At 43.6% G+C, this 23367-nt stretch overlaps 1 protein-coding gene across 1 annotated transcript; it reads left to right on the top strand.

The window, feature by feature from the left end:
* The first annotated feature begins 10891 nt into the window (after positions 1 to 10891).
* On the top strand, positions 10892 to 13888 carry LOC147965841 (uncharacterized). Its single transcript, XM_087530631.1, has 3 exons — positions 10892 to 11780; positions 12123 to 12775; positions 13139 to 13888. The coding sequence occupies exons 1-3, from the start codon at positions 10892 to 10894 to the stop codon at positions 13886 to 13888; spliced, it is 2292 nt and encodes a 763-aa protein (XP_087386757.1).
* The last annotated feature ends 9479 nt before the right edge of the window (positions 13889 to 23367 follow it).

Below are 23367 nucleotides of genomic sequence, written 5' to 3' on the forward strand. Positions count from 1 at the left end.
GTTCATAAAGGTACTCCCTCTATCTGAGTTTATAGAGCATGCACATGTTTTTAGGTCTTTTATTTGACTAACACATATGGGTTCTACGGCATAAAATACAAATTATGAAAATTCACTACAAATTCAATGAGATGCTTTTAGTGATATATGACACATATTTTTTTGGAAAAATTATGTTACTAAAACATGTGAATGCCTTACAAACCAGGGTGACCGGTGTATGCTAGAACATTATTGGTCCATATTTTTCTCAACTTTTTTGAAGAAAGAACAAATGAGTGTCTTAATAGCTCCTTGATTACACCGGCCCCCAAAGGATTGGATCTAAGGCAATTAATGACTATCATTCAATCTCACTTCTTAATTGTTATCTTAAAGTTTGAATCAAGGTCTCTTCGGTTAAGAGGATTTCGTAGGAATTTGAGGGATTGGAATCCTCAGTATTCGTTCTTATGTCAGTTGTTTGATTCATAGGATTGAATCCAATGGGAATTTCTAAGGATTTCTTTGTGTTATATTCCATAGAAATTTTAGCATCCAGTCAAACCTCTTGGAAAGAATTGCCTAGTTTTCTTGTGATGCCACTATTGGGAAACGTAGTAGAAAACAAAAAAATTGACCTACGAATCAAGTTCCCATGATCACTATGAAGATTATGCATACAAGGTTAGATATGAACTCACCAACAAAAAATTTGCAACAGAAAAAGAGTTGATGAAGATCACGTTCTTGACGTCCCTCGGATCTTCCCACGATCAGTTCCCTTGAACAAGACTCAAACATACGATTTCTCTATCGGATTGCACACGTACGAATCCTTTGATCCAGCAGGGGTACGCCGTCCAGAGCTATGTCGTGCCGGAGTAGAAGTAGAGAGTATCCCTATGGGGAGCGGTGATGGTAGAGAACTACAGAGAGAGGGAGAGTGCAGCCACGGGCACGAAGAACTTGTGTGTTTGGGGCTGCCCTCCCTCCCTCTATTTATAATAGGCCGGAGAGGGGCCAACTTACAGAAGGTGGCAGCAACCCCAAGGGGGAGTGCCCATCTCGGGTTGCCTCCAAGTGGTGCCCCATCCCCAAACCCCGGGACGCCACTAGGTGGCTTGCCCACCAAGGCTAAGGGGTGCCCCACTATTGGGCCCCTAGGGCCCATGCGGCTGCCCCCACCTTGGGTCTCAGGAACTTTTCCGATTCACCAAAACTTCTCCGGTTTTCCTCCGAAACATTTCTGGTTTTCCCGAAACGATTCTGATTCTGCCTCGAAACAATTATTTTGTCCTTGAAACTTTTTCAGTGACAATCTCTAGTACTCCTAACTCAATTACTACCCAACAGATCACATTCATCTTAAGTGTGTGACCATGCAGGTTCGGTGAAACATAGAATGAACAAAACTTCCTTCTGTACAGTGATCAACATCGGAACCATGGACATTCATGTTGACCCCTATACTCACACAAATGATATTCGAGTGAACCTGTGGTTATCTTATGTTTTTGACACTAGTGTAGTGTAAAAACACTCTTATATTATGGGGCGGAGGGAGTACAATACTACTACCTCCGCATGAGTTTATTAGTCCCCATCGTATTTTAGGTCAAAGTTTGACCATATATTTGACTAGCAAAGTATTAATGCATGTAACCAAATATTATATTGTTGAATTCGCATTTGAATGTAGTTTCTAACAATATTTTTTTGCTACATGTCACTAATACTTTATTAGTTAAAATTATGATCAAAATATGACCCAAAATATGACGGGACTAGTAAATCCGGACCGAGTAACAGTGATCATTCATGTGCTTAATTTCTTTTGCGACGGCATTCATGTGCTTAATTAATTGTAGTATCAATTTTTTTGAAACTTAATAATAGCATCAATTTGATCTGGTGCTAGTGTAAACATCTAAACGGGACACGTTGAAGATTAGTGCCCCTGCAATTCACCGTTTGCTATTCTATCAAAATCTAATGGTAGGTTAACTCACCACCATTATGCATACTCACTTCAGTTTTTGCACTACAGAGATTGGACATGCGCACGCCGTACGTGCATGTAAGTGTTGCTTTCGAGAGTCGAAACTGTACAACGAAGCAAATCAGTTGGTAGGATGCTGCATCCCTATCTTCCATCTTGTGATTGTAGCTTTGGGGAAGTTTATTGTTGAAAGATATAGTCGCCAATAAAATTATGAACCAAAGAACCTAACGCATGCATGGGACCTGTGATAAGTTGATTCCCATTCATGAATCATGATTAATATGCACATATTATTCTCTCTTATTTATCTTTGTCATCATTATATTCATCCTCGAGAGCCAAAGTGCATCACCTAAATGATTAATCTTTCACGACCCAAGTTATAACAATGACCAACGAGATTGATTAAAATATTAGCAGGTCGCGAAGCCATGCAGATATATAAGGCTTTTAAATGATAATAAATAATTAACTTATTAAGACTATGAGCGCATTGAGCTGTACGTTGTTTGTTAGTTTTATACGAAAAATCATTATCTTCTAAAAGAAGAATACAAGGCGGCCCGGAGTATATTATTCACTTCTTTTTTGAAAAGAAGGTTGAAAGCCTCGTAATCTGCATCATTGCCATGCATACACACAACCATTGTTATTCATTATTAAGCAGTGTACGGAATCAAGGCAACTACAACAAACCGTTATAGGAAAAATGAACAAAACACCTATGACTAAGCCAACCTCTTCTGCACAAGATCCTTCAAAAAGGATACACGTCCTTGCGCCGCCGTCGTCATGTCTGACATTGTCAAGACAAGAATTTTCTCCTAGTTGCTGAAACCAATCACTAAAGTCCAGTACAATGGATAAGGAGACACAGTCTTCAACAAAGTAACGACACAAGTTCATCGTTATTGAGCCTAACCAATAAAGGTCAGAACAAGAGTTTTCACCCGGACATGGAGCAGTGTTCCAACCATCATCTTAAGGACGGGTCATTTGGTAGTCACCCCTACCAGTACTCCGCTGCATTACATAGTTGCGCTAGCAGATGGGTGAGATTTCTACCCACCAAAAATGAAGGCCCCAGGTGTCAAGGGCTCGCCCATGTTGCGGCACTAATCTGACTATTGTCACTCCACACCATTGCCAGCCAACATGCAATATCCACCACATTTTCGGGACCGTTGCCCCGGCTTCCTCCGCATGAACGGAGGTAGATACCGCCGAGCATGATGTCAATGGGGGAGCACCGTTGCGCTCCGGCCGCATCAACAAACAAAAACCTTCCCAAGCGCTGACTGTTGCATACACAGCAGACGACAAATGTCCGCCCTCGATAGTCCACCCTGAGGACACTGACACACCACCATTGAAAGGCCACCAACAATGGGATTAGACACCTCTCTACTCAACACCAACGAATCACCCTTTGCTGATGTCATGGTGTTGTCGCATGCCGCCGGCACGGGCGCATATATGCGTGCTAGTAATCAACTGAAGCTCTACCGGATGCATCGCACCACCACCCTCCTTGCCGAGGCCGTAGCCCCGATGTCCTTGTTGTCTATCCCAGCCGTAGTGCCACGCCCAGGCGGCCGTCAGAGGAGCAAACATTAAAAATAACAATCCAAACAGGGCTAGCATCCTAGCAGACCCCTTAAAACACATTTAAAGAGCTCTTTAAACCATTTTACGGTGCAAAACTGGGCCGAAAAGAACAAATATCGTATTACGAACTATATCCGTAATGATACAGCAAGCAATCGTCCCGCTCCGGCCACACCCGTCCCGGCCGCCACCCGTCCCCCGCCTGTCCAGCCCCGGCCATGCATGCCCAGGCCTGACTGCGCTTCGCCCCGGCCACACCCGCCGCCGCGCTCCGCCTCGGCCATGCCCGCCCCTATCGCGCTCCCCCGCCTTGGTCGTGCCTCTCTTGCCCTTCTTTGGCGCCGCGCCACCTCGATTCGGGCCGACGGCGGCCTGCTCCACCCCTCCCATGGCCGGCCTCGCCTTGGCGGTGAAGGTCGAGTCGGCCACAATTTGGACCTGCATCAACAAATTCTGTCGTGCACCGACCTTTTCCGATGTGCGGTGACGGATTTCGGCGAGTTTCGGGTTGATTTCGACCAGTTTCGCGGCCGCGCATCTACTCTGACGAGGTTTGACCGTTTACAAGTTGAACTGTATATTGCCTTCCAATCTGTACATATGGGGTTCTCGCGGATGGATTCTTGGTGGCCCTAAAAAAATTTAAGGGTCGGTCGAACTTTACGGGATTTGCTAGGGAGTGTTTTCTCGACTGTAAATGCCTTATTTTTTTACGGGTTTGACTGCTTTTAAGGAGTCTGCTAGAGATGCTTTAAAGCTTTCTTTTGAGCTTTTTTTATCGAGGCATCCGTAAATATAGAATATTCACAGTTCACTTTTTAATATAGAATATTCACAGTTCACTTTTTAATATAGAATATTCGCTCCAAAAGCTGGAACAAGGACCTCAAGATTTTCATATTCGCAACTGATAAACGCACTTAGCTCGTCATCATTAGACATTTTTTTAGATGATCATCATTAGACATTTAGCGGTGAAGAGTGGACCATGAACATTTTTTTTTTTGAGGGGCGAGTGGACCATGGATCTTTTCCGTTCTTCTTTATGCGTGGACCAGGTGGGCCACACTAGGTGAATAGGAGCGGGCCATGTACAGCTAGGTGCGCGCGTGGCATTTGTATGGTCCAATTTGTCTAAAAAAAATTGTATGGTCCAATGAGGGCGCTGAGGTTGTTTGTTGGGCCATAGGATCGTAAAGTTGCTGCAACCTTAAGCCCAGACTGGCCAGGCGCCAACTAACACGGCCGATATGTTCCGCGCTCGCCCGATTGCATCATTGCCGCGCTTAAAGCTGTCGTCGGCTCGCTGGCTGTCTGGGTTGACAGAACGTCGTGATACTTCAGGACTGGAGAGGGACAGAATATTGTCGTGGCCGACCACTCTAGTGATAATCACAGTGTTATGAGAGGAGTGGGCGTCGCGTCGAGGCTTAGCCTACTCACAAGTCACAGCTCGTCCAGGACAATGTGCTGAGTGTAAGCTAGTGGAAGAAGGCTTTTCGTAAGATAAAAATTATATCGCGCCGTCTAATCTTGGCCTCAAGATTCCACGTCAAAAATATGTATAGTCTGATCCGAGGCCAACGTCAGACTACTCGACTACCGTTGATCCCATTAGAATCTCACCGTCCTTGCTTCATGAAAAAGGGGTCTTCTGTTGAATATAAGGTGAGATATAACTCAGTGGAGACGGAATATTTCAAACCCACCAGAGGTCTTCGACAAGGTGACCCACTCTTCCCGTATCTGTTTCTCCTATGTACGGAGGGTTTGACAGCCCTACTTTCTCATGCGGAACAGAGTGGAGACTTAATGGAGGTCAAGGTCTGTAGAGATGCACCCGCGGTAACAAATCTACTCTTTGCTGATGATTCATTAATTTTGATGAAAGCTAATATTCAGAATTCAATGTGCTTGAGATCAATTCTGGATTTATATTGTGATGCGTCCGGGCAACTTGTTAGTGTTGACAAATCAAGTATCTTTTTTAGCCTCAGCACCGAGGTAAATATGAAGGCTCAGATTTGCTCTTGTCTGAATATCATGACCGAGGCCTTAAATGACAAGTATCTGGGACTGCCTGCTACTCTTGGACTTGATAAAAGTGACAGTTTTCAATATCTAATAGATCGTTTAATTATGAAGCTTACGGGGTGGAAGGAGAAGTGTCTCTCTTCAGGAGGGAAAGAAGTTCTTATTAAGTTTGTTGCTCAAGCAATACCAACTTATGCGATGTCGGTCTTTCAAATTCCTAAGAAAATTTGTAAAGGAATCACAGATGCGATATCTCGTTTTTGGTGGGGTGATGACGCAACTCATAAGAGGATGCACTGGTTTGCATGGTGGAAGATGTGTATTCCCAAGAAAGAATGGGGTATGGGCTTCAGAGATATTCACTGCTTTAATCTTGCACTTCTGGCAAAACAGGCATGACGCCTTATTGACAACCCGGACTCTTTGTGTGCGTTGATCCTTAAGGCGAAATATTTTCCTGATGGAGATCTCATGAATGCAACTTTAAAAAAGAAGGCTTCATATACATGGCGGAGTATTATGGCCGGAGTTGATACGCTCAGACGTGGGTATATTTGGAGAGTTGGTGATGGTGAGAAAATTAGCATATGGGATGATCCCTGGATACCTCATAGCCCAACAAGAAAGGTGATTTCACCAAGGGGCAACAATCTTCTTTCTAGAGTTTCTGACCTCATTGATCCAGTGACAGGGAGTTGGGATGAGCAGCTGGTTAACCAAACGTTCTGGCAAGTGGATGTTCGAAGGATTTTGGCCATTCCACTACCATTACATGAGATGACAGATTTCCTGGCATGGAACATGACAAAGTCAGGGACTTTCACGATGCGATCTGCATACCATACAGAATGGGAATTTCAATTTGGGCACAAGTTGGAATCAACGGCTGGAGCTTCAAACCCATCTTATACATGGGACTCGGTATGGAACTTAGTCTGCCCAGCAAAGATAAAAATATTTATGTGGCCCGCGCTCCAGAGTGCTATTCCCTGTCGATCTATCCTGGCTAATAAGCACTTGAAAATAAATCCGAGTTGCCCAGCCTGTAACCAGGGGCCTGATGACATAAGACATATGTTGTTCGAATGCAAATTGGCAATGGACGTGTGGAAGATGCTCGGTCTTGAGCTTGTTATCAAACAGGCACTGAAAGTTGACAAGGCAGGTGAGCTTGTGTTGGCACATCTTCTCTGCCTTCCAGAACAAAAAATCCAAGTGTTGGGCTTGCCGAAGTTCAGAGAAACGATGGCAACGACGGCTTGGTATTTGTGGTATGAAAGGCGAAAATTGACACATGACGAAGAAACTCAAAGTGCATATCAAATCAATATGTCAGTGAGAGGCTTAGTAGAAAATTATACCATCTCTTACAGCCCAAAGGCTCACATCCGTTCAGATGCTTGGTTGAAACCAAAGTATGGTTACGTGAAATTAAATGTTGACGCGGGATTTGATAGTGACACACTCGTAGCAACATTTGGAGCAGTTATCCGGGACCATAGGGGGAAATTTATAGCGGCTGCTAATGAAAAGATGGACCTTTGCTTCGACTCGTTCACAGTAGAAGCAATTGCAGTGAGGTTTGGTTTGAATCTTGCTAATACCGTCAGATGTAGTAAGATTGAAGTGAATTCGGATAGCGTGGAGGTGGTGAATGCGTTGAGCCAAGGCTACTCTTCTTCAGTCACTTCATCCATTATAGACGACTGTTATTTCATGTCATTAGGTTTTTCCCATGTCATTTATGATCATTGTAATAGGGAACGTAATCGAGTAGCTCATGAACTAGCAAGGTTAGCTAGGTTTTCTTCTCCGAGTGTTTGGATGGATAACACCCCTAATGAGGTTATCCCTTTACTTGTAAACGATGCTACTTTACTTATGAATGAATAAAGGAGAAGAAGTTTATCAAAAAAAGGGGTCGTGTCCACCGAGGTGCTTTTTTTAGATAAAACGAAAAATTTATTCATTAGAGATAACACGTACATCGTTTGTGAGGGTCATTACAATTTCATTTACAGGTTCCTCAAACCAATCAGAAATCAACATAAATCAAAACCATGCCGAAACCTGCAACGGGCGACTTCCTCATCTCCTCTAGGAATCGCCGATGGCTGATCCTTGAAAACAGAGAATCCACGAAAATCAATCCCGATATTCTCCCCTACAATCCTACCCAACCAGGCCCCAGGCGCTCAGCCAGTATCAAAAGCCATCTCAGAGTATCCGCCGCGACCGTCGAGAACTTGAAGAACCGCATCGCGGATCTGAAGTTTCAATTGGAGATCGTTAAGGCCAATCTTCTTGTATTCCATTTCTCTCTTGATGACAGAAAGGGGCCGCCGGATCCGGGACGTGGGCAATCAACAGAGGAAAAATCTAATTCAAGCATTAAGGGACTTGAAGAGCAGGACGATTCATGGAGGTCGTTTCTGCTTAAGGAGATGGAAGGGCTCCCATTCACGGGGAGTAATTTGGGGCATAATGAAGGTATTAACAAGGCCATGGAGGATTTGCTATTTAGAGGAGGCTCTGCTCTGTATAATCCATCACCAGTCCCTCGTATCCAGTGTTGTGCTATTCCGTGGCACGGTAGGTGTTCGTACTTTTGCCTCATGGCTGAAAAAGAAGTCCACCAGGAAAAGGGTCTTGGGGAGACGTCGGGAGATTTTGATGCAGCGGCGTTGGGGGTGATCGGGGCTGGGTATGCTGCTGGTACCTCGGCCGGCCTGCATGTCGACCTTCCCCTAGGCACCAAGATCCAGAGGCTGGGGAAGGAGATTGCCAAGACCGAGAAGGGTCCGGCGAAGAAGACCCTGGTCATCAACATGACTGGGGCCCGGAAGGCAGTGAAGGCTCGCTTCCTGGCGGTTGGACTTTTCTTGTCTGTTATGCTGGTGAATTCCAAGCAATTGATCGATCACATGAAGAAGGTTTGGAAGGTGAGAGGGGAGCTTGGTGACCATGAACTGGTTGCAGTGGAAGGGCGAAAATTTGTCCTCGAATCCTCTGAAGATGGAGACCGACAGCACGTCATCAAGGGGGGGCGTGGCAGTACAGGGGCGATGCGTTCCTAGTCGTTGGCATGGAGAATGGAGTTGATCCTGCTTCGGTTAGTTTTTCTCATGTGCCGATGTGGGTACAATTCAGAGGCATCCCTTTCTATCTTCTCACCAAGGAGCTTGCTCGTAGCCTGGGTGATCAGGTAGGAACAGTGGTAATGATTGACAATCATGCGAGAGGCAATATTTGCGACAAGTTCCTCAGAGTGAGAGTGCTGCTGCCTTTGTACTCTGCTTTGCAGAAGAAGATCATGCTTGCTGATGAAATATCAGATGAAGAGGTAACAGTTTACCTGAGGTACGAGAGATTGCCAAATTTCTGTTTATTTTGTGGATTCATAGGACACATGGAAGTGAGGTGTGATTTCCCAAAGGCAGAAAAGAAGCTCAGGTACAGTAAGGAGCTTGGTGTTTTCCCGGTCCATTTTGATGACCCCCGTGCGTGGTTTCTTCCCGAGAAAATGGGGCAAGCTGCAGGTCCCCAATCGCCAACCCTCCTTTGGCGTGCCCCCAATCCTGCCAGCCAGGCCATGGTCATGTCAGAAATGGAATAGATGCGGGACATTGTTGCCCGCCTCTCAGTGGGCGATGAGATGGATACTTACACAAACCGGGAAATTCAAGGCGCAAGTGCACCGGCTGACTCTGAGGCTAGGGCAAAATCCGGTGAGGCACGGAACTTTGAAGGAACAAATACCAGGGTGGACGCAACCTTGACAGAAGACTCCACAAGCCTAAAAGTTCCCGACTGCATCAACACCTTGCCCCCTGTTGTGTGCAACAAATCCATGGCTGATGAGAACAAGGCAGAAATTCTGTATGAGCAAGAGGCGGTGGTTGGAGTGGATGTGTTTGCGTCGGCGTCCAACTCTTCTGCCCCTGCTTCGACCTAGGCAGCTCCGACGATCTTGGAGACAAATACTGTAGTGGATCTCCCTATGGTTGCTGTTTTGCCGCTGGCCCCTGCTGCAACTGTCTCTACTACATCAATGACAGTGGCAGGGGGGCTGACCCAGCAATGGGTGAGGATGCCTTGGCGCCCAGGGAGGAGGATGGCCGGCCCAATGCTTATACTAATGGGCAAAAGGAGGCGGAGCCACAAGGTTCAGAGAAGGTTTCAGAGGTCCAAAAGAAAGGAAATACATGTAAATATTCAAGTTCAGAGATACTGCAGGGCAAAGGCAAAGTGTGTGAAAAGGGTGGTGGTATGGCCACCTCTGTACTGGGCAAGAGGGGCGGCCGTAGTGAGGTGGGAAGAAACATGCAGCCAGAGGACAATGCAGGGGAAGAGACAGAAAGAAACAAGAAGAAGACAGGGGTAAAGACAAATGGACAGGGAGATGTCATGGATGGTACAGGTGGAACGGAAGCGACCGGCCCTGGGGCTGCCGGCAAACTGACGGGCGCTAAAGGCGGTGCCCGTCAGGAGTCATGACAGTCCTAAGTTGGAACTGCCGGGGCTTGGGGCAACCCCGGACAGTTCAGGAACTTGTGTGCCTAGTGCACACGTGTAAGCCTAAGCTTGTGTTCTTATCAGAAACTCGGCAAAGCAACTCTTATGTCAATAAGTTGAGATGGAGGTTAGGTCTTAAACATTGTATAGCGCAGCCCGGCGTTGGTAAGGGTGTCAGTATTGCGCTCTTTTATGATGAAAGTGTCGAAGTAATAAAGCTTGCCGTTGGCCCGAGATACATTGATGTGTTAATTCGTTTACATTCCAGTGATATGCAATGGCGAGGTACCTTTATTTACGGTGAACCTAGAGCTCATGAAAGGCACAATATGTGGGAAGTATTGAGAAGAATTAAGGGCCAGTCTAACGCACCATGGCTGATGGTTGGAGACTTCAACGAGACGATGTGGCAATCGGAACATCTCTCGGCTTCAAATAGGTCAGAGAAGCACATGGAGAACTTTAGGAGAGTGCTCTCGGATTGTAACCTATTTGATCTTGGGTATAAGGGTCCCAGCTAGACATACAACAACAAGCAGGGAGGAAGGAAAAATGTAAGGGCCAGGTTGGACAGGGGGGGTCGCATCACCTGCTTGGACTGAAAAGTTCAGAAATTCCTCAGTGGAACACATCTGTAGCTCGAGGTCAGATCATTTCCCTGTCCTAGTGCGGTTGGGAGGCCGGAAGGAATGGCGACCTGTGAAGGAAAGTGGACAGCAACAAAAATCCAAGCCTTTTAGATATGAACAAATGTGGGAACGGGTTACATCCCTGCAGAACACCATCGCAGTTGGATGGAACGACCTGGGATCAGTGGTAAACTTACATGGAGTGGGTACAAAGATTAAACATATTCAACAAGTTCTAAAGGCGTGGGCTGATAGGGATTTTGGATCAGTAATTAAGAAAACTGCAGAACTCGGAAACAAACTCAGTATCCTATGGAGATCCCCTTATTCACCTATGCGAGAAAGAGAAATTCAAAAATGTTCAGAGGAACTTGACGAGGTGCTGCTCAGGGAAGAGCTTATGTGGAGACAAAGATCTAGAGCTACCTATTTACGTGAAGGGGATCGCAACACAAAATGGTTCCATAGGAAAGCTACTTGGAGGAAAAAGAAAAACGAGATTACTAAGCTAAAGGACAGCAGCGGTGTCTGGAAGGAAGATAGCAAAGTGGTCAGAGAAATGACAAGGGAGTTTTTCCAGAATCTATACGAGAGAGAGAGAGATGTTGAACCACATGAGTTACTGGACCTGGTTGAAAAGAGGGTCACGGACAACATAAACAGTAGATTAACAAGAGCATTCACGGTGGAGGAGATCAGTAACTCGCTCTTCCAGATAGGCCCGCTCAAAGCGCTGGGACCGGATGGGTTCCCCGCCCGGTTTTACCAGCGGAATTGGAATGTGTTGAGAGAAGACGTCATAAATGGAGTGTTGGATTTTTTTGAGAGAGAGACATTGCCGGAAGGGATTAATGATACAGTGATCGTTCTCATCCCAAAAGGAAAGGACCCTCAGTCTTTAAAGGATTATCGGCCAATTAGTTTATGCAATGTCATTTATAAAGTGATATCCAAGTGCCTCGTCAATCGCCTCCGGCCTTTTTTGGATGATATAATTTCCGAGACGCAAAGTGCGTTTATCCCTAGACGGTTGATTACAGATAATGCTACCATTGCCTTTGAGTGTTTTCATAAGATCCAACACAGTGTCAGCAGACACAATACCCACTATGCGTATAAACTTGACTTAGCGAAAGCGTATGATAGAGTGGACTGGAACTTCTTGGAGGGGGTCCTGCAAAAAACTGGTTTTGATCTGAAATGGATTTCCTGGATTATGCACTGTGTCCGGTCGGTCAGGTATTCAGTCAGATGTAATGGGGAGTTACTGGAACCTTTTATTCCGTCAAGAGGTTTACGGCAAGGTGACCCACTTAGCCCTTATCTCTTTCTTTTTGTGGCCGATGGCCTAGTGACACTCATGAAGAAGGAGACCGAGGCGGGAAACCTGACACCCATCAAAATTGCTAGAAATAGCCCCGGCATTTCAAACCTCTTGTTTGCTGATGATAGTTTGATTTTCTTCAAGGCCACGGTGGAGGAAGCTATTACAATGAAAAGGGTTTTATCCATGTTCCAGAGATGCACGGGCCAGTTGCTGAGTGAAAGTAAGTGTTCTTTGCTTTTTAGCGAACAGTGCCCTAAGGAAGTTAGGGATAATATAAAAGAGACCCTGGGAGTGGTATCATCATCTTTTGAGAGTAAGTACTTAGGACTACCAACTCCAGAAGGAAGAATGAAAGATGAGAACTTCCAGCCAATCATGGATAGATTCAGGAAAAGATGCAGTGATTGGTCAGAGAAATACATGGCATATGCTGCTAAAGAAGTTCATGTCAAATCGGTTGTGCAGGCACTCCCTTGCTTCACCATGGGTGTCTTTCTATTATCCAAAGGTTTTTGCGATAAGTACGAGAAGATGATCAGAAACTTCTGGTGGGGTGATGAGGAAGATCACCGCAAGGTTCATTGGATGTCATGGGAGCATATGATTCGGCCTAAGCGGGCAGGAGGTATTGGCTTCAGAGATATGCATCTGTTCAACTTAGCACTTTTAGCAAAGCAGGTTTGGAGGCTAATCCAAAAGCCAGACAGTCTATGTGCAAGAGTGCTTAAGTCTAAGTATTACCCTCACGGGAATCTTCTGGATACGGTCTTCTCATCAGATGCATCACCCGTGTGGAGGGGTATTGAGGCGGGGCTAGAGTTACTGAAAAAAGGAATTATTTGGAGGGTGGGGGATGGGAGAAAGATCCAAATTCAGCGTGACCAATGGATCCCACGCAAGGAGGGTTTGAAGACGGCTTCTTTCAAGAGGCGCTCGCGTCTCCGGTGGGTAAACCAGCTCATCCTCCCGGACAGGAAAGAATGGAACGTGGAACTCATAAATTAAATTTTCCAAGAGTTTGATGCTAACGAAATCTGCAAGATCCCCATTGCAATATCGGAAGTGGAGGATTGCATTGCCTGGCACCCTGAAAAGAATGAAATATTCACTGTAAAAAGTGCCTACAAATTGGCTTATGCTAGTCAAGGGCAGGTTAGTCAGATTCCAACGAGCTCTACAAGGGAGGCAAACGATCAGAGTATTTGGGACCTCGTTTGGAAAGCTAGGGTCCCTCCGAAAGTTAGAATCTTTGGATGGAGGATTGCTACTAATACCCTTGCTACAAAGAAGAACAAATTTAGACGTACCCTTGCTCTTGATCCTACGTGCAACATCTGTGGAAATGGTGTGGAAAATGAATTCCATGCAGTAGTTGAATGTACTAGAAGTAGGGCTCTAAGACATGAGATGAGAGAGCTCTGGGCTCTTCCCTCCGAGCTAGCTTTCAGGTTTACCGGTACTGACTGGCTGCAGCATCTGCTCGGCACTTATTCTGAAGACATGCAGGCGAAGATCCTTCTTTTACTCTGGAGATGCTGGCACCTGCGAGATGATTGCGTTCATGGCAAAGGAAATGAGCTGATTCGTCATTCTGTTAACTTCCTGGTCCAATACGAGGAGGAACTGAATATGGCTGCCCTTGACGTGATTTCGGAGAAAGGCAAAGAGCAGATTTCACTGGAAAATGCTGCGCCAAACAAACCTGTTCGGCAAAGCATGCTTTGGACAGCGCCAGCCCCGGGGATTGCAAAAATTAATTCATACGCCGGCTTCGATCTAGACAGTGGTTAGGGTTGGGCAGGTGCTGTTGTCAGAGATCACCGTGGCTACGTCTTCTTGTCGGCCGGAAGCTTGCTTCCTATTTCGGCGAGCGTAGAGGAAGCTGAGGCACGGGCTGCTCTGTTTGGGTTACAGTCGTTGGCCAATGCCTATAATGGACCGATCGTTTTGGAACTGGACCGCAAGTCTGTTGCTGAATACTTAATTTCAGAGGAGGCGTGCTTGGCCACTTGCTATGCAGTGATACAGGATATTAAGCAACTGCTTGGGGTATTCGCCTCATACAAAGTGTGTTTTGCTGGAAGGAAGAGCAATGGATTGGCTCATGAGCTGGCGATGGAGGCGAGGATGCATGGAAATTTTCGGATTATTGCAGGAGTTCCTGATAGGCTTAGAGAGTTGATGCAGTCTGAATACTACCCCGTTACTTGAGTTTGTAACTCTTGTTTCTCAAAAAAAATCGACATAAATCTAGCTAAACTCGCAAGCTCATGAGCTACTTTATTTGCTTCTCTGTTACAGTGTTCGAATCTAGTAGCAACGAAGTCACAAGCATAATGAAAACAATCGTCGAAAATTGCCGTCGCCGCACCCGCCGACTGTCCTTCGTTCTTCATGGTATCAATCACCTCCAGGTTGTCCGAGTTAATAATAAGGCGATTACATCATGCCCTTTGCGCCAATTTTATACCAAATTTAAGAGCTGAGGCTTCCGCCATCAACACATCTTCGCAATAGTCAATCTTCTTGTTCCCTCCCGCGATAAACCTATCTTTTTCATCTCTCAAAACCGTCCCCATCGTGCCCCTAAGTAGGTCGTGGTCAAAAGAAGCGTCAACGTTAAGTTTCACAAAACCCCTAGGAGGACATGACCAACCCCCCTTTTTCATAGAAGCCTCGGGGGGTGATGCATTTATGAAGTTTGACGTAAGGGCTAGAATCCCCATTGAAATCTGAAGTGCATTATGTCTCCTTATGCACTAACTTCTGTCTTTCCCACCATAGATACCATGCTGAGACATCAATCATTTCACGCACATTGTGATAACCCATTATCCTCAAATCTTGGTCTGGCAGAAGTAGTAGGTATTCCAGCACCGCCTCTCCAGCAGGGTCAACCTTGCAAGCTTTATCAATGATATCATCCATCCCCAGCCTTGTCCAAACCTCCTTTGCTCTACTGCAAAGGAAAAGCATATGCTTTATATCTTCAAAACCCTCAGAGCAAGTAGGGCAAATGGACGTGACCTTCATATGTCTATTTACGAGCGTAACCCGACATGAAAGCGTTCCATGTAATGTACGCCATATAAATTTTTTGACTTTTGCCGGACACGATAACTTCCATATAGAGTTAATCTAGGTGCTAATCTCCCGCACCACCCTCCGTAACTCCCTCCCTAATCTTTTATTGCTGCCTGCATATAGAGTTTCCACAAATATGATCCACCAGCCGCAGATTCTTCTTGTAAAATTTCATGCTTCCAACTAAAAATTATAATGCATCCATTGTACTATTTTCGTGCTTCTTGCCTGGGTGCTTATATATTGTGGTTATTTTGTTTTGGCGGAGTAGAAAAATGCTTCCATGCATCAATAGCAACTCTATTCTGTTTTGGAAGTTGGCGACACAAAAGATGCATCCTTGTCTTGCAACTAGGCTAAGGTTTTTATCCATTCTTAATTTGTTATGTTTCATACCAACATTAGACATGTTGATTTACCATGTTTTCAGGCTTCCTCTAATTTTATCAGAAACTTTTTGATATCATCCCGCCCTATGAAACCCATTGCAATTTTTTATGCTTCTCACCAGGGTGCTTCTACTTAGTAAACGTATGATTCTGTTCTATGAAATTGCTTCTATCCATCAAGTGATAATCTTTCAGTTTGTACGCTGCCGACACAGAAGATGCATCATCATGATGGTGCCGATCTCACTTTCTTATCTACTAACAATGATATATTCGCCATACAAGTTCCCTAATGTTGAGTTCCCATATTTTCATACTTACTACATTCTTGCTGTATTCTGCTCATATTTACTACATTCTTATTGTATACTCAGTTCATACTTCAGTTGTACAGATTCCCAATAATGATGCAATGTGTTGAGTACTAGACCAACCGGGTTCTAAGTTGTCGGTTCTACGAGAGCAACGCAAAGCTCTTGGCACACGTGGATCTTGTCATGGTCAGATTGTCACCTGCCGCTATGTTGACTACGAGGAAATGAAAATAGTGGTGTTGTAGTATTTTATTTTGGTTGTAAAGCGAATTTTTAAATTTGTGTTACATCATATTAGTTTGTATCAATGCATCATCATACATGTCTTGCTTCCACGTGATTTCTTTGTGAAGCAAAAATAATAATTCTTTTTACGAAAAAGATCATTTCGTTTGCAATTTTATTACTACTTTGGTTGGGAGCAATTTTATAGTTGATGGAGGCAAGAGATTGATGCTTTTGAAACTAGTGTGTATATTTTTCTATTTGATGCAAGCAAATCACTGTTTGGTTGGACGAGTTCTCTAGTCGATGGAACAATGCTTCTGATACAAAATATTTGTTACTGGGAGATAGTTTTAAGTGGAAGCAAATATTACAAACGAAGCTGGAAGCAAATATTAGTGTGCGGAAGATACTCAATGCCATACATAATGTTCCATGAGCAAGGCAAATCCGTAATGCACTAGCAGCAAATTTTCCTAGTATCTAGAAAAAAGTTGAATAAGTTTTCAATATAAGCAAGTATACAAAGCATTATAAAACTACGTATGAAGAAACTAAATTTATAGTAAACCAAATAAAAAGTGTCCACAAAACATAGTTTTGCTGGGTAGTAAACAATTGTTTAAAACATATTTGATTGGATCAAATTTCTATCACAAAGGAAGCAAATTATTCTTTACATGGAAGCATAATTTTTTGGGATCCACGGGAACATGCATGATGCATGGAACATACTTTATTGTGCTGCAAGCAAAATAACGAGGTAGGAAGCATGAACATAGATGGACGACGGAGAGTACGGTATATCACACGTAATTGTCTAATTGATGGAAACGGAGATCCATGCATCATGCATACTACCACACACGTTACTTTAAGGGCTATTGCTTCTAACGGTATGTCATTAATATTATCCTAAAGTTGTAAAATATTACCCACCAATTCCACCTATGAGTGACAGAAAACGTTTTGCAGGGAATCCCTGCCTGGGCAGGCCCAAACATAGGGACCAACTATACTGGGCTCTGCACGCTGGAAAAGACACAGCGCGCTGTTCAGGCTGGCCCATGTGCGGGCGCCTTTTTTTAGTTTCGTTTTTTATTTTTAGTTTCATGTTCCTTTTTTTCTACTTTATAAAATCTGGAACTTCAAAAACAACTTCTGAAATTTGAAAAAACTGACAATTTTAAAATAAAATGTTCAAGAAAATATAAAATGTTTGCCAATTCAAAAAATGTTCGGGATATTTGTAAAAATGTTAGTTTACTCAAAAAATTGTTCGCAATTTTCAAAAAAAATGTTATAAAATCATAAAAATCCGTGATTTTGATAAAAAAAGTCCGTGTATTAAAAATTATTAATAAAATTGAATAAAATGTTTACTAATTCAAAAAAATTTCATGCCTTTTAAAAAATGTCCTAAAATTTTAAGAACGGTTCGTGAATTACAAAAGAGCTTATTGATTCATAAAATGTTTGCTGACTCAGAAAATGTTCATACGTTTCAAAAAATGTTCATGAATTTTAAAAAATCCACCAATTACAAAAAAAAGTGTTCATATATTCAAGAATTGTTCGCTGATTCAAAAGAAATGCTTAAGAACCATTCAACATATAAAAAAATGATCACAATTTTTAAAAAATGTTTTTAAATAGTAAAAACTGTTCCCAAATTTGTAAGAATGTTCACGAATGATCAAAGATATGTAGATAAACGGTTATGCTTCTAAGTCTTTGTGACTATATACCTGCATGAATTTTAAAGAATTAACTTTCAGGGTGGATCGGAATATTATAGTATGTTTTTTAAAAAACATTTCTTGAAATTCAGAATAATTCTTTGAATTACCAAGTTTTTTGACAACCACGATATTGTTTAAAAAATGTGAACATCGCTTCAATTTGTGAATAAATTTAAATAAAGAAACATTTTCTTGCATTTGTTAACAAATTTTCAAAATCATGTGATGAGATGTGAACAAAGTCATCGTCATTGGAGATTATGATTTTTTTTCTCCCGTTGCAACGTACGGGCCTTTTTGCTAGTAATTAACAAAACAAATTAGCAAAACTCATAGGCCTAACTACTACTTACCCCGGATGCTGTTCCATCCATTTTATAATGTCTTTCTACTGTTATTTTTATTATTTTGAAGTTACATTTCACTTTATGATGCAATTTTAATGCATTTTCTCTTTTAATATGTAAGATACATGAAAAGTGGGAGATTACCGGCAGCTGGAATTCTGACCTGAAAAACTACAACAGAGATAGCTATTCTCCGGAGCTTCAAATGATCTGAAAATTACAGAAAATTATTTTAGAATATATAAAAAATAATAGAAGAAAGAAGTACCAGAGAAGGCCCTCGGTGGGGCCACAAGTCAGGGGGACGCGCTCTACCCTTGGGACATGTTTCTCGCGTATGGAGAAAATGAAGAAACTGGTATAAAGAGTTACTCAACACATGACTCGTTGTAAGTAGTTATATCGATTAAGTCTTCATCAGTGCTCCGAGTGATTTTTGATTTCAATTAAATGATATGTGTAATACACTAAATTGGTGGCGTTCTAAGTTGGAATTGGTCCAAGAAGGTTACCGTAGCGAATTCTATGATGAAAGCTAAGTATGTTGTCGCTTTAGAAGTAATAATGGAGCGTAATGAATCAAATAGTTCATTTATGAACTTGGTAAGATTCCATAGCTCAGTCTAAGGAATCAAAGGTCCTACCAGTGACTCAAGACATACAAAGCTACTTCCACGCTAATTATGAATTTTCGTGGAAGCATGAAAGATGCATGTGAATGCAAAGATACACTCGGATATGAGCTTGTCAGATTTGAGAAGATGAAGGCTACAACACAAGCAAAGCGTGAACTAACACCGGATGGCTATTGGTGTAAAAAGAAGATGTGTTAACTAGATTATTGACTCTAGTGCAAGTGGGAGTTTGTTGTAAATATGCGCTAGAGGCAATAATATTGTATGATTTATTTCCACATTTATAATGAAGAGTTTATATTCTATGATATAACTACTATGATTCTGGAATATGTGATTCAATGAAAAACTCATAAGCACGTGTGGAATGATAAACGATAAAACCTGATTTCTAGTCTCACCTTTAGGACTAGCTCAAGTGTTGTTTGTGATCATGTTTTCTGGATCTTGGGTTGTCGTTAAGTGTAAGGATAGTCCCAAAACAACTTTGAGAGTATAACGTTAGAAGAACGATCATATTGAGTTGACCCAACTTATTTGTTATACTTTGAGATACTATCATTACAAGTCAATCACTATAACACAGAGAGTTAACGTATGCTTTAGTTCCTTGGACCATGAGAGAATCGTAGTCACTTCTTACCATACGATGGACTTTAGGATTGCTCGAACGTCATATGTAACACTATGATCATAACGACAACTTACAGGTTTATCAAAAAGTTTGACAGGGGGCTAGATAGCTCAAGAGTGGGATTTGCTCCTCCGACAATGAAGAGTTATTCTTAAGGCCCTCTCAGTGTGACGGCATCCATCATCGTCTGACCAGACACAGGTGACTAGGTCACAAAGATGCCGGAATATGTCAACGAGAAAGAAGAACAAAACCAGTAACGAGGAGACCGGTATAGTGAGCATGAGGATGACTCAAGAGGATACCAATGCATCTCACCTCAGGTTTTGTAAAGTATCACAGAGCAAATGGAATAGCACATGATAACCAAAGGTTCACTCGAATATCATCCGTGTATTCATGGAGATCAATATGGATGTCCACGGTTCCGCTATTGGTCATTGAACGAAAGGAGTTTTGTTAATGTCTATGTTTTACCGAACCTACAGGGTTACAAGATTAAGGGTATCATGATTTGTTGAGTCTTAGTGGAGTGATATTCATGAGAAAATATTCTCGGAATAGTTTTAGGAACATAAGAAATAGCTTCAAGAGAACCCGGAAGCGTTTAGGGGTTACCGGGAGTGTTTCAAGGAATACCGGGTAATACCGAAAAATGATATATATAGGCGAAAATTGTTTCCGGGGACTTAATGTAAATAATAGAGGGCTCTAATATTGATTTATAGGTTCCTAGAATTTATTTAGAGTCAATAGGGCAAGGGAAATATCAATTGGCCTATTAGTGGAGAGCTAATGGGCCTTGAAGGCCCATGTAGGACTGGTGCCCCTTTTTAGCTTATTGGAGAAGCTAAGGGGCGCACGGGAGTTGGAGGAGGACTCCTCCACCTCGGTCATGACCCAAGGGAGGGTTTTCCCTCCTCCAAGTCGTCCTAGACCCTCCCTCCACCTATATATATATGTGAGCCTCCCTCCTTTGAGATACACAAGTTCTCCCTTGATCTCGCCCCCCCCCTCTATCTAGTTCTAGTTTTTGATCTAGATTAGAGCTAGTTGTGGTTCTCTCTAATCCTCGTAATAGAGAATCACCATGAGGTTCTCTTCTTCCTCCTCTAATTCTCCGGCAACAATTAGCTTTGGAGGGTGAAGCCTGCCGGATCGTGAATCATGTACGCTTGCAATCTATAGAGAGGTCGTGCTTTCGGCCTTCGATTCGAGGGATTGTTCGTGAATGGTTCAAGGTACTTCATCAACGATCTACAATGCAACTCGAAGTTGGCAACGATCCGATCTAAACTTCTATATGCATCTTCATAGTGTTCCTGGACTGTGATCGTAGGACGAAATCTTTTGTTTTCTACTACGCTTCCCAACAGGTGCGTCGCGTTGGGTGCTGCTGCTCAAGGTAAAGATTGCGAAACATGCACCTCCCATTGAAATCGAGATCGTGAAGGAGTGCTGCCACTTGAGGTTGCATCCGACCGCTGGTGGTTTCAGGAGGGCTAGTTCGGCGGAACGAGAGGTCGGGGAGGAGAGGAGGCACTACGAGAGTAGGGGCTTCTAGGCATAAACACCGAGAACATGTTGGAGTTGTCTATGCACCATAGACTTGGCCTGTGTGCACCTTGGAGCTACATGGGCTCTTTCGGCCCAGTCAACCACATGGCTCCAATTTTTCTACTGGAGTAGCGGTTCATCGAACAACTCAGTTTAGCACATACAGAATTAGACACAGAATGAACGGCCATAAACGCCCAAGGCCAACACATGCGATCGGACGACCAAAAATGTTAATTACATGATAGGGGTGGAAAGTAGGTTTTACTATCCTAAATTGAATGATGAGTTATATGCTTTGTATGTCTCAAACTCCCATACTCTATCATTGACATCCCCCCTCTGAACTGACCAAACACATTGCTATCGGCTAGGCATTTGATCCTGCATTACTCGAACATTTGATCATTTGCCTCACACAGTCACACTACATTGTCTTTGATAATCTGACACATATTATTTTGACTTATTAACGATATTTCATTCTCACTGCCGGAGCTCAAGGTCACTTTCACACTCCTCTTTCGACACATCGGGTTATTCCCCAACTTGTTCGCCCTTCTTCCTCACGTGGATTGTCTCATCATGTGTTCTTTCCAAGCTCTGTCAGCCATAATCCCACAAGAAAGCACGAAGGGTGGTGACGCTTTGGGCATGAACCTTTCACGTCTTTGACTGCACCTTCCTGCCCATGTACTATATGGTACCCTCAACATTGCAAACTCAATAGCAAATTAATCAATGCGAACATAGAATCAAGGAAATTGACAAATAATATTGCATCTCCAAGTTTAACTGTACCCGCATATTCATTTCATCCATCAATTTATAGGCAAAATCAAAGCTAAAATTAGATTTGGGGTAAAGAATTTGAAGCCATGGCAGTTTCTTTGTGACCGGCGAGCATTTACCGTTGTGTGCAGAGCTGCAGGGTCATGCCACAAGGCCGATCGTCACTGGCCTAGTCCATCCTCGTCACTCGTGCCACCATAATGTGAACCCTCGCCGAGTTCCTCCTTGCTCAACTCGGTTTTCCTCGTTGTCAAAATGCCTCCTGGAGCTCCACCCCATGGCTTCCACATCACCCATTTGGAAAGCAGCATCTCTTGGTGGTCTTTGGAGTCGAGGGAGCAACCAGGGCGCCCTTGTTTGGTTGAGTGTGAGGGTGAATGATGAAATGATGGAGTAATGCGGGCAAAAAAATAAAATGACAGAGTAATGCAAAATGCGGGGCAAATGGTCAAATTCCTTCTCATCCCTTGGTATTGCACACCTCACCCTTCAGAAAAAAATCGAAAAACCCATATACCGATAAAAACTGAATCCGTCATGAATTAAAGTTAATAGGATGGGCACCGCTACGTGTCTTCCGACGGATATATGAGAAACATCCGCCACATGGAGCACCGTTGGATGAGCGCCCTGACAGCCGTCTAATCTAACCATCGCACGCGTGTGACCACCTCCCTACTTCCTGCAACAATCGCTCAGTTTCGGAAACTGAATCCCCTCACCATCGTCCTGCCACAGCTCTGCCCAGCGCGTCGGCAGTCGCCACCACCACCAAATCGCTGCCGCCGGCGCGCTGGGGAACTAGTCCTTGCCGTGCTCGCCGGAGTTGTTTCTTCTCCTTCATCTCAACCCCGCGAGCAGCTGCTAGCTCCAATCGAGCACGACGGCGGCGACCTCTCACGCCCGACGCTTCTTCGGCGTTTTCTGCAACCAGAGCTATGTTTCTGAAACATGCCTCATGTTGCAATATTTGACCACTCACTCTCTAACATTGGGCGCTCCTGCGGCACTGCAACTCGAGCTATGTTTCTGAAACAAGACCCTTTTACAGAAAAAAACCTTCACAACAGAAACAATTCTTTTCTTTCTGAAACAAAAGATATGTTGCAGAAATCTTTTGAAACAAGACCCCAGTTGCAAAAAAAAAACCTTCACCAACGAGTCTTTTTTTTCTTTCTGAAACTAGTCCTGTGTTGCAGAAATCAACTGAAATAAGACCCTTATTGCAAGAAAATGATTTGTCGTGCGGGACTGCCTTGTGACCAGTGTGGCTGCTTATCAGGATTGATCTAACGACTACGCAAGCGGCGGACGCTCGCGTGCGCATCAGCTGGTTGAAGGTAAGCTTTTCCCTAATAGGATTTGCGTTTATTATGGCAAGAAACCGTATATGACTAGCGCTTTTCAGCATACAAACGATTTTTGTTTTGGCAAAACCGAAACAACCGATTTAAGGCCCGGCCCACTTACAGCCCAGCCGACCAGGCACTCCGCGTCCGCGTCTCTTCCACACTCCACACCCCATTCTCAAAAAACAAAAAAAACAAAAAA

The sequence above is a fragment of the Triticum urartu genome, chromosome 6A, assembly GCF_056163025.1.
Source record: "Triticum urartu cultivar PI428250 chromosome 6A, HENAU_Tu73, whole genome shotgun sequence".
NCBI lineage: Eukaryota > Viridiplantae > Streptophyta > Magnoliopsida > Poales > Poaceae > Triticum > Triticum urartu.

What these genes read in the sequence shown, in the direction of transcription:
- LOC147965841 (XM_087530631.1), top strand. Translation starts at nt 10,892, where the DNA reads ATGTGGGAACGGGTTACATCCCTGCAGAACACCATCGCAGTTGGATGG. An exon ending in TATAATTTCCGAGACGCAAA is followed by an intron (nt 11,781 to 12,122) that starts GTGCGTTTATCC and finishes CCGATGGCCTAG; the next exon opens with TGACACTCATGAAGAAGGAG. An exon ending in TAGCACTTTTAGCAAAGCAG is followed by an intron (nt 12,776 to 13,138) that starts GTTTGGAGGCTA and finishes GAAATCTGCAAG; the next exon opens with ATCCCCATTGCAATATCGGA.